At 35.0% G+C, this 13002-nt stretch overlaps 1 protein-coding gene across 1 annotated transcript in view; it reads left to right on the top strand.

Annotated features, from left to right (window-relative positions):
* The first annotated feature begins 3469 nt into the window (after window positions 1–3469).
* LOC109059312 (double-stranded RNA-specific editase B2-like) overlaps window positions 3470–13002 on the top strand; it is a 162506-nt gene continuing 152973 nt past the window's right edge. The window contains exon 1 of the mRNA XM_042714068.1: window positions 3470–3812. Within this exon, the coding sequence (XP_042570002.1) occupies window positions 3740–3812 (73 nt within the window). The 5' untranslated portion in view covers window positions 3470–3739. The remainder of the gene's footprint in view (window positions 3813–13002) is intronic.

Genomic DNA, 13002 nt, shown 5'->3' with positions numbered 1-13002 from the left:
CTATAGGCTTCATCCAGGACAATGATGAGTCTATAGAAGTAAGGTTGAACAGCTGGCTGTCTGGTGCAGTCTTAACAACCTGGAGCTGTACAGTCTCAAAACAGTGAAGATGATAGTGGACTTCAGGAGAAACCCCCTGCACTCACCATCATAAACAGCAATGTGACTGAAGTAGAGTCATTCAGGTTTCTGGGTACCACCATCTCTCAGGACCTGAAGTGGGACAATCACATCGACTTCATTGTTTAAAAAGGCCCAACAAAGATTGTACTTCCTTCGCCAGCTGAGGAAGTTCAACCTGCCACAGGAGTTGTTCACACAGTTCTACTCAGCCATCATTGAATCTGTCCTGTGCACTTCAATAATTGTTGGGTTTGGCTCAGCTACAAAATCAGATAATGGTACAGAGACCGGTTCAGACTGCTGAAAGGATTGTTGGTGCTCCCCTGCCCAACCTTCAAGAACTGTATTTAAGAGTGAGGAAATGGGCTCAAATTACTCTGGATCCCTTACATCCAAGCCATCTCCTTTTTGAACTCTTACCATCTGGCTGGCGCTACAGAGCACTGAACACCAGGACTGCCATGCACAAGAAAAGTTTCTTCCCCAGGCTATCTACCTCATGAACAGTTAAATTAAATGTTCTTGCCTACTGTTCAATAAAAATATGTGCAATACCACATTTGTTTACTTAATACTATATGTGGGTGTGTTTGTGTGTTTCACAGAACTTTATTATTATCTGTGTGTTGTTCCTCTGTGCTGTATGTGCAAACATACTTGGCAATGAAGCTCTTTCTGATTCTGAAAAATTGAAGTGAGTACTCTAAAGGTTTCATATATGACTGCCACTTTATTTAAAACTGTTAATTATTTTAAATAACAAATTAATTCATGTTTATTAACATTACATTAATGTTTACTTAGCATATACTCTTAACCAATATTCACAAAAATCATATAATTTAAAAAATAATTTTCTCATCATTTATATAATAAAAATAATAAAGTCATTACTATTATAATATAAACAATACAGTAACAAATAATAAAAATAAAAACAATAATAATAATAATAATAATAATAATAATAATTATTATTATTATTATTATTATTATTATTAATCCTATTATACATTTGTTCCTGTATTGGCCTTATAAATGTATTATTAATATGCCTTATAAATTAATAATTATAAATATTATTATTATTATTATTATTATTATTATTATTTACATTTGTTCTGGTGTCTTCACCAATTTTAGCTGCTTCTGCAGTCACTTACTGTTGGGTGAGACAACCTGTGCAGTGAGGCAGACATCCTCTCAGTTCTGACCTGAAATCAGTGAATAACCTTCAGTAGGTCTGTCTGTCTCATCCCCTTTCAGTTTGTGTTGGTTTCAGTTTATTGTCCCTTGTTTACTTGTGCATATAGAAGCAAGTCTTTGTGAATAGATGAGCTGTGCTGATGTTCTTTCTTACAAAAACACACATGCACAGACACACACACACACACACACACACACACACACACACACAAACACACACACACACACACACACCCTATGGGGTTATCAGGAAGCAGTTTGCCTCGCCAAACGTTCATTATGTCCCCAGATAGTGGCATTGGCAACTTGTCACCATTATTGATTTCTCTTAAACTGCAATTTACATGGATATTTGAGGGTGTTCTCCAGGCAACCAGTGTCCCCACAGACCACCCAACACCCTCTCCTATCTGTCCACACACACACACACACACACACACACACACACACACACACACACACACACACAGGTACCCATGCAAACACACACGTTTTCCCTATAGCCCTCATGGAAATGTTCCAAACACACAAAGGAATCTCGAAGTGACTTTTCTGTCAGCAAATACGCCGTGTTTTCAGATGTACTTCCATTCACTCTCCATTTTTTTCCTGCAGTAAATGTCACCAAGTAGTCACATTGCTGGTATTTTAGACGGAGTCTAATGACATTTGACAGGGGGGAAAATGCCTTTTGTTTCGTTAGCAAAATGTCAACATCAATGCATGTATGTCTACAATTATTTCAGTTTAGAAATCTGTCGATCAGCAGATTGGGGAGGTATTGGCTTTAGGGGAAGAGTTCGGTTGCTTCAGAACGTGTTTTCAAAGCTGCACTTATCTTAAAGTTACTCTTCTGAGGAAATGTTTTGCTCCTCATAGTGGCGTGAACATGGATGAGCCATTTTGTACTTTCCTCATAATACTGCCTAATTTTAAGTTAGATCATATTTATAATAGTGAAATTGAAGTGAAGTGAAGTGCAGTGAAGTGAAGTGAAGTGAAGTGAAGTGCAGTGAAGTGAAATGTGGCCAAGTATGGTGACCCATACTCAGAATTTGTGCTCCACATTTAACCCATCCAAGTGCACACACACAGTAGTGAACACACACACACACACACACACACACACACACACACACACACACACACACACACACACACACACACAATGTGAACACACACCCAGAGCAGTGAGCAGCCATATTGCTGCGGCGCCAGGGGAGCAGTTGGGTGTTTGGTGCCTTGCTCAAGGGTCTCCCCGTGATATTCGTGATATTGAAACAAAAATGTTTTTCACTTCACAAGACATTAACTGATGGAGTGGAGTGGTGTGGATTACTTGTGAATTATTGTGATGTTTTTCTCAGCTGTTTGTACTCTCATTCTGACGGCACCCATTCACTGCAGAAGATCCATTGGTGAGCAAGTGATGGAATGCTACATTTCTCCAAATCTGTTCAGATGAAGAAATAAACTCATCACATCCTGGATGGACTGAGTAAATTTTAACCATATTTTCATTTTTGGGTGAACTATTTATTTATTTAACAAAAGGAAGAAAAATGGGCTTATAAATCCTTTTCAGTCTAAAAGTTGTAATGTCGGCCTATTGACAAAAGTAGTCACAGCCATCCTGGGGACCCCAACATTAAAAAGCTAGATTTTCACAGTACCACTTTAAACTAAATTTCATTAAAATAATTACATTATCACATTATTTAATTATACTGATTAGTATATTAGTATATTAGACACAAACTTGTCCATCCATCTCAAATGCTGTAGTTATTTAAAATGGAGAAATTCTCACATTTCTAGGCTAATCATATAATTTCTGATGAAAACATTTGTATTTTATTGGTTAAACAGAGACGTTTTCATTAATGATCTCAAACTTTTGAGCATCAAGGTGTACTGTATATCTGCAACTTTTGCTGTCCCAGCCACATCTCACCTCCTGTCTGTCCTTTCATCCACGCGCATCAGTGCCATCATTCATTTGGAGATGAAGGCTGAGTTCGCACGCCCGCATGGGATGGGATGGGGGTGTGTCATCTGTCGTGATGTCAGAGCTCAAGGACTCTCATGATTGGCTCTAATTAGAATCTGCGGCAGCAAATAGACACTCGTCCTGCATGATTGGATTCAAAGTGGCTGGTGCGAAAAAGCGCAGAGAGGCGCAGGAGCTCCAGACGCGCTCTTCAGCCGCGAGAGGAGGACGCGGAGATCCGCAGAGCTCCAAAAACGGTCAGACAGGCGAGCAGCTCTTTGCATGTTATCGAGAGCTTATTAGAAGAGTGTGAGGCGGAATAAGGCGAAGCTGATATTCCTGGAGCGTTTCGCGTGCGCAACTGCAGCACAGCAACTTCAGAAACATCAACCAGCACAAGTTCTCCAAAATCTGAGCACCATGGCATCGGTCCCCAGCAGCCAAGTCAAATGCAAGTTCAAGAGGAGGAGGAGGAGAAGGTCCAAGCGAAAAGGTAAAGTTTCTTTCAGTCATAATTCGTTCTCTAAATAACGTTGTCCCCCAGAAAGCCGAGGTGTCGCGCACACTGGCTGGAATACGCAGCAGTAAGTAGCGATCATCTCAGCGCAACTGCGCAGTCTGGATGTCTGTACATGTGTTTGGGTTTGATGCGCGGCGGACGCGTCAGAATCCTTGCTCTGTCAAGTTTGTGTAAATGTCTGACAGCTCGGTTCAGATGCGCACAGATTCACGTTCGCAAGAGGAAAGACTCGCTCGTCTGTGCTCCCAGTATTTACAGTACTAATATCTGTCCTTGTCGTAACCTCAAATATAAGATTTGACCTCATTTACATCCTGCGATTGTACTATTATACTCACTCTCCTGACCGTTGCTACGCATTTGTGGGATTTTTGTAATTTTAGAGAATTTCAATAAACTATAACTATGATTAGGTACAGTAAAAACTGACGTGTGGGTTTGCTATACCTTAAGGAGTTATTTTTACCTAATCTGACCTTTTAAAATGACTTTTGGTTCTGGAACTTAATGTAGAGAAATTAAATAAAATGAAATCATAAATGTAGATGTTACCACATTAAGTTATCTGAAATAAAATAAATAACAATTAAAACACCCTTAAACTGTTATTATATGTATTATAAATTGTATTTTATATGTATTATATATATAATAACTCACTGTCGAAATGTCTTTATGTCTGTAACATAATCTTTGTTTATCTATATAATTTTTACTCAATTTCTCAATAACCTTTAAACTATTTCTTCTTTATTAATAATTAAATTCAAAGTGCTATGGACTTCACAGCAGGTTATAAGTTACCCGAAATTTTATCCAGAAATTAAACTGAAACTGAATTTTCAGGTGTGTTCAAATTGTTTACATTGTATATAATCATAGCCACACACACACACACACACACACACACACACATATATATATATATATAACTTAAAGTTACAGTACACACCTTAAACTGTTTTGTGAAATAAGCAAACATGCACTTTTTACAGTAATGTCTACATTTATCATTAATATTTCTGAATGAATTTGCCAACATGAGTTTACATGACTAAATGAAAGTCACTTTCAAAGGTCAGATCGAGTAGAAATAGCTCGTTAAGGGAACAACAGCATGATTTCATTGTAAAAAAAAAAACAGTTTTAATCTGACTCACCTGCTTTTAAGTAAACAATTTAACATGATCGAATCCAGGTAATTAGTTTACTTCAAAAAGAGTTATTTTAATGGTCAGATCATATAGAAATAGTTCCTTAAGGTAATCGATTGGCGCTCCTTGGATTGGATAACTGAGCAATTGTACTGCTCGTACTGTATATTCTTAATAGGTCTAGTATAGCTACAAAACTAGTATAGAATATATTGAAGTACTCTTAATTATTTGCATGTATAACATGGCTATTATTTAAAACAATATATATATATATTTTTAAAAACAATGTTTTTTTTTAAACTTATTTTTTCAATTTTATTATTTTTATGATGTTTTATTTTTAAGATTGATGTTTTATTTATTTATTTGTAGAATTAGTCTGTAGAGTTTAGGGAAATTAGTTGCACTAGCTGTATTTCCATTATCAACTCTGAAATTTCATCACAATGTAATGAGAACAATGCAGTGTAATGTGATTGAATGACAGCGGGCATGCTTGCTTCTCATCTTACTTTGGTGGCTGGTAATAAATGGAGGTGTGTGATGGTGCTGAGGTTCAGAAACACCTCTGCCTCTGCTGTGACACGTTGCTCGCGGTCAGTCTGTCTGTATGCCTTCAGCGTCAAACGGACACAGATTTGCTTGGAGTTTATTAACATCTGCATTGCATGCTTTTTCTGAGATCTTGAAATATGCAAACTGTCAAACATTTGAACAAGGATTGTAAAAAATTATTATTGTTTAATTTAAATAATGAATATGTTACAGTGATTAGGCAATATGAGACTGTCGAGCCTTATTTAAAGACATTGTTCCTGGTTTTGCTTTTGAGGTCATTGTGATGGAATTATTCTCGTGGCCTGCAGTGTGGCGTCATTTCATGAAGTATCATTAGCGTTGTGCAATACACACACTGATGTCTGTCAACAACTGCGGTCTGACCTGTAACCCAGAGGATTAATATCCCAAGATATCACGTATGAGAACGTAGACAATAGTTGTAGTGTAACATTGAAGCAAATATATTTACATAATGGAAATGACAGAATTGGTCACACAACATTAAGCATTGCATATAAACATTAGAGGATAATGTAAGAGTGTGTGTGTTTGTGTGTGTGTGTGTTTGAACGGCTAATTTATCAGCTGAGCTAATGGGAAATGATAGTGCTGGACTAAAGAGTAGGGACATGGAAAAACATGCTAGAAAATGTATGTATTTAGACCAGCAGATTTTCACAATCATCTTTATCTTTTTCATCATCATTATAATAAAAGATTTTCATTTCCACTGGGACGATATATTTTACTCAGGGGAATTCAGACAAAATTAATCACATAAAACCAGATAACGTCAGCAGATTGTTTTAACTTCTCCCCTCTAATCTTTCATAATGGAGATGAAAACATAATACTGTGTCTCGTTCAAATAAACACTCATTTTTCTGAAAGCTGAAACAATTCATTTTATTGTCTTCCTGGCAAATGGGCACCGTTCTGGGATTATATCGACAGGGCATTTGACGGTTTAATCCTCAGCAAATGCTTTAGATTATTACAGAACGCCCAGTGCAATAAAACCAATGTGTATTCAAACGCACGTAAGAAGATTTTGCTCCTGATGTGGTTTTTTGCGCATCATTGTAATGTTAGCAGAGGTTACTGAGGTAACACACATGCAAACAATAGAGATTAATCCTCAAAACTGGGACAGTTTCTCTTATAGCTATCAAGTATGTGCTTTTTTTAACCTCATGTACTTGGTACTAAAATTCTTTTGAGCAGTAAAGTGTGTGTTGAGGAACTGCTTAGTTGTTTACTGATAAGTTCAAGGTAAGCAGGTCAAAAGCGAACCGTATTGGTGCAGCATGTGAGAAGTATTAAATAATACAGTGTTGGATACGTCAATGCATTGCTGTAGAAAAACTACATTTAGTTCTGAACTTGTTAAAGGTTAGTGGTTGCTGAAGTGTGTGACTGCCCCGCTGTGGCTAGCTGAGGGGGTCGTTCTGTTAGTTGGGGATCTGGTGCGAATTAACCACGGCCCAGTTATTTACCCCCGAATCTTCTGGGAAATGAGCGTAGTGAAACCCTTCTTGCCTTTAGAAAGAAAAAGAAGTTTACTTAATACTTAATTACTTAATGCTGAATGTGCACTTGTAATGTACCTCTTAAAAGTATATATATATATATATATATATATATATATATATATATATATATATATATAATATATATATATTATATATATATATATAATATATATATATATATATATATATATATATATATTATTATTTTTTTTTTTTTTTTTTTTTTTTTTTTTTTAAAAAAAAGGACATGCATAATTTTAATTAAGTAAATGCCACTAATGTGTACACTTTTATTTGTTTCTTCAGACTTTTAAAAGAGCACTTTTGAAGTATATTTTAAATCATTGTTTTCGTCATGCTTTAAAGAAGTGCACTCATTTTGATGTTAACAAACATACTAAAGCACATGTAAAGTACTTGATTATAAATGTAATTGTAGTGTGTTATTCGTTGCTACATTTAAAGTTAATATTTTAAAAATATGTATATACATACAAACACACACATATGTGACCATGGACCACAAAACCAGTCTTAAATGTCAAGTTTTCGAAATTGAGATTTATACGACATCTCAAAGCTGAATTAAATAAGCTCTCCATTGATGTATGGTTTATTAGGATCTGACAATATTTGGCTGAGATACAACTATTTGAAAATCTGGAATCTGAGGATGCAGACAAATCTAAATACTGAGAAAATCACCTTTGAACTTGTCCAAATGAATGCTTAGCAATACATATTATTAATAAGAAATTAAGTTTTGATATATTTATGGTAGGAAATTTGCAAAATATCTTCATGGAACATGATCTTTACTTAATATCCTAATGATTTTTGACATAAAAGAAAAATCAATAATTCTGACCCACACAAGGTTTTTTTGCTATTGCTAAAAATATACCCCGGCGACTCAAGACTGCTTTTGTGCTCCAGGGTCACATATGGTATATTTGGTATATGCTAAGTGTACCACACGGTATATTTTAGTCTACCGTTAATTTGTCAGAACATTCTGCATTCTACACTGTAAGAATATTTCAAAGACAATAAAACTAATTATGAAATTGTATTTAAATCCATTATAAAATAAACAAAAAACAATAAACTTAAGCCAATTCAATCTAAAATAAATTTTAGTCTATAATACATTTTTATTTATTTGCAAATAAACAGATATTAAGTGTCTGAAGGCAGTTCACTCTTAAGTATATTATTTTAAAGTATATATATTTTTTGTTATTCATTCTCTTTAAAAGTGTGCAAAAGTGTACGTTTTCACAAGGATTGTGTGTTTTCTGTGACAGAGTACTTGACTGAAAGCTCAAATGCTGCATTTTGTTTAGTTTATTAAAATGGATTAAATGTTACAGCCTTGTGTTTGTGTCCTATAATGTTTGAATGTATCAGCTGTTACTTTTTGGTATGTCTAACAGTGTGTCCTGATGTGTGTGGATGTTGACAGATGTGGTCAAATCGGTGCAGTAAATACCACACACATCTCGAGCTCCAGAAGGTCGAGCGGTTGTGGCGATGTACGGTCAGAGGGCACAGATACAGATATGAGAAAGGCAAGCAGAGAGTCAAACGGGTCTCTAATGCTGCACATATTCCCCATAGGCCAGTTTAGAGAGTAGTTAAGTAGCCTTTCTCGCTGTCAATCTATTTTTTATAGATTAACGCTCATTATTTGTCTTATTTCATCTGATTTTATATCTTGTTATCTGATCATAGCAATATGAGGTGTCTTAATTTAAAGTGTATAGAGCAATTCATAAGAACACATTTACAAAGATTTTATTATTATATACAAAATAAATGTTCTCGTCTCCTTTAGGCCGATTGAGGATGAAGATTTTGCTCAGGCATAATCCTGACACACCAAAACGGTTGTACCGGAAAAGGCAACGGATTTAGCTGTAATCAGATGTAAACACAATTTTTGTCCCAAGCCCTACTTCATTACACTCTCCTCTTTGTGTGCACTGGTGATAAGGAATTTTTTGGTGAACGCCGGTTTAACACCGCTAGCATTTAAGAAGTTAATGAAGGTCATCACCAGCGGCAACCAGAGACCTGTGTGACGGCAGCGTTTCAATTCACAGACACTTCCCTGATTAAGCGTGAAATATTCCATGGTTTAGGACACGGCGTCCTCCACGGTGCGTTTGGCAGTGGAGGGGAGAAAAAAAAAAGATATTAACTCTGGCTTCCTCCAGAGGAACTGTCAATAAAATGACCGAAGGAAAGAAATAGCACAACTTTACAAATTAGCATAATTAGTAATTATCTCTTAATAGGACCTCTTGGCTTTTGAGACTTGCCTCTTGAATTTCAGCTTAAAGTTCATGGAGTGAGAGGAAAAAAAAATACAAATTTTATGTGGAAATGTCTACATGAGCTGCTGAGATAACGGTCTAATTGAGGTGAGACAGTGTCAGTAGCTTTCTTGGGACAGGAAGAACAATCTGGAGCTCCGTTATGTAAAAATCATTATACAGCAATAGTGGTAGATGTTATGTGCCCAACATAGTCATTTAGGTCATTTTATTCTTAATATTAAATTGAATGAAATTTGGTTTATATTATTTAAAATGAGATTCAATATTTTCATAATATAAATGTACAGTTTGATGCTGGAGAAAAGTAAAATCTATTTTTAACCATTTAGGCTGTGATTTTACATCCAAACCACCATATGTGATGACCTTTTGACACTTAATCATAATTTTATGTAATGCCTTAATCTTATGAATTTTAATTAATACTTTTATTCAGCAATAATGCATTACATTGATCAAAAGTGACTGTAGAGACTTTCTATTCATCAAACAGTGAATGAAAATTAAAATGTATGGTTTCTACAAAAATGTTAAGCAGCACAACTTCTTTTTTAATATTGTTAATAATAATAAATGTTTCTAAAGTAGCAAATCAGCATATTAGATTGATTTCTGAAGGATCATGTGACACGGGAATAATGATGCTAAAAATTCAGCTTTGTGTCACAGGAATAAATTACATTTTAAAACGTATTAAATAACTGGTTTAAATTGTAGTAACATTTCACAATGTTGCAGTATAACTGTACGTTTGATCAAAAAATGTAGCTTTGTGAGTATAAAAGACATCTTTTTTGACCTAAAACTTTTGCATGGTAGTGTGTCATATTATACATTAAAATGAAATAATATTTACCATTATTTTTCAGTTCTAAATGTGTAGATGTGTAACTTATGGAATGATTATTTATTTATTTAATTTTTTTCATTTTGAAATGAAAAGAAACATTTTTTTTTTTTATTTAATAATTCATGCATCAGATGCTTTATTATTGTTATTTCATCACTGCAGTGTAGTTTAATGTGTTAATTTATAAATGAAATATAGATATTTTAGGTCCTGCCTGATAATCAGAAGTACATAAACATGTTTCTGGCATGTACTGCTAGCGGACTCATCTGATCTGCCTGCCCACTTGTGATTGTGCTGCGAGCAGTTATCAAATGATCAGAGTAATAATATTACAGGCTATGAGAGCTGACAGCACAAGCACATCTCCATAAATACCTCCTGCCTGGAAAACGAGCACCGCGCTGCTATGTGGGCCACAAATCAATTAACAATGCCCTCGAGCGAGAACTTCTGACACGTAGACTTCTAATACTGTGAAATCAGTAGCTTAGCAATAATATTAAATCTAATGCTAAAACGTTTTATTGTTGTTATTATTATGCATGCACATTATTATTTTTAAAATGTCTTTATTTCTATTATTTTGCTACAGGGTCCAGATTTTACACTGCACATGATGAACACAGTACTAAAATTGGTTTACTGTACATTTACTATATAAATGCCAAATATCAACATGACATTGTCAAAATAGAAAATATGACATATGGTTTCGAAATGTTTACTTTTGATGGCTTTATGTTTTCAACAGCCAATATTTTTTATTCTCTGCACAAAACACATTGTGCACTTCACTTGGCGGTTTTTGACAACCAGAGCAAGCATCTTTATCATCTGTATAACTTCTACATATTCAAAGATGATTTTGCTCCAAAAATATTATTATTTGGATAGCTGCTACCTATTTACAGATGATTTTGCTCCAAAAATATTGTCGATTTTTGTTTGATGCACAGCTTTTGATGTCAGCAACAGAAGATATGGGAAGCATTTTCTTGTCTCTGTAAATATATTAATAAGCCTACTTATTCTTCTTATTATTTTATCATTATATGGTTAGTAGCACTTTATTTTTTGCAATTAGCATTCGCTACTATCATATGTTGGAATCATTTTACAGATTTAGATGGTCTATTCAGTTAACTATCCTATTCAATTAAAACCCTAATAACACTCAATGGCATATATATGTTCAATAGATCAATGTGGATTTAGATTGTCAGCTAGATGTGACCCTCACATGAAAGCAATAATGCATTAATCTCAGTAACATTCCCCATAAAACGCTTATTTAGCACTTAACCATGCCAATCGCATCAATGCTTGTGCATGTCTGTCCTGGTTGTGGTGTTATTTAGATATGATTATTCCGACAGGTGTGAGTGAATGCAATATGAGAGATTTGCTTTGTCTTTGATAGCAGCAGTGAAAATATATGACGCTATTTCATATTCATCATTCCATGCGCCGCCATATTTAAATAATGTTTCCCTTCCTCATAGCCTCCAGTAAAGCTGCCTTCATCCATCGATTTCAACATGCTTTAGGGGCCACGCGCAGAGACCAGGCTTATCTAACAAATCCTTTAAAAGTGTTTAAAAACCTTGGTGTGCATCAGCTTTGTCTAATCTAATTCTTCTCTCTCTCTTTTTTTTTTTTCCCTCCCAATCGTTATTGTGTATTTGCCATGTTAGTTTTGAGGCTGGTCTGATTTGGACAGCTTTCGGGGACACCGGCTGACGTACTTGCATTCAAACACTGTATGTTGGAATTGCTCATCTATTTCGTGTGATAGCCCAGAGTGTATTTGGTTTTCACACAGAGTGAGCTCTGACACTCTCTCTCGGGGTGAGATTTGCTCTCTCGTTGTTTGCGCACCGGCTGCCAGGAGTTAGAAAGAATGGGGTTTATTTACTAGAGAGCAACACTTTTTCTTTTGTGTTCTTTTCTTTGTTAAAACTACCTGGTCTTCTCCAAAGCCATGTCTGGTCAGCCGATGGAGGTTGAAGGATACGCTGGACCCTGTGACGTGTGATATAGGCTTATAGGACACAGAGGATGTGTTACCATAGAGAGAGATTGTGTGTTCCCCCGTGTGTTTCGGTAATATCCAAGCATACACAAAATGTGTGCAATCACTTGCAGTGAATTAAGTGAAGCAGAAAAAGTGACAAACAATACCTTCTGTAGAAAAAAAAAAAAAAAAAAAAAACTGTAAATGTTCTCAATTATCACCTCCTCAGGTAAATGTCTTTTTTTAACCTGGCTTTCTGGGATGTCACTTGTCTCTTGCCTTTATTGTGATAATTAAAACTAGCAGGTTTTAGCTAATTAATTATAAATTCACACAAGGAGAACACAGAGTTTAAAAATATGTCAGATTATTTGTTAATAAATAAGTCAAAGGGTCTCATATACTTATCAAATTTGCGTGTTAAATCTGTGTTTATTATTATTTTGATTATTTCATAATTCATCTAGGTTTCAAAGTATTTTTTTTTTACTAAAAATTGTCATTGCATGATGTGAGAAGTGATAAATTCTCCTGTACATACATATGAATAATCCAAGCAATTATAAATGAGACCCATTATATTGTGTTGCTAAACTTTCTCGAATATATTCCCTAAATTTATTTGTACTTAAATATCTATGTATAAAATGTCATCAACACTTTTTTTTTTTTTCACTTTTTTCGTGTCCTAAGTCACACTTGTG

Source organism: Cyprinus carpio, chromosome A24, assembly GCF_018340385.1.
Source record: "Cyprinus carpio isolate SPL01 chromosome A24, ASM1834038v1, whole genome shotgun sequence".
Taxonomy (NCBI): domain Eukaryota; kingdom Metazoa; phylum Chordata; class Actinopteri; order Cypriniformes; family Cyprinidae; genus Cyprinus; species Cyprinus carpio.
This window is presented reverse-complemented; position numbering and strand designations above follow the sequence as displayed.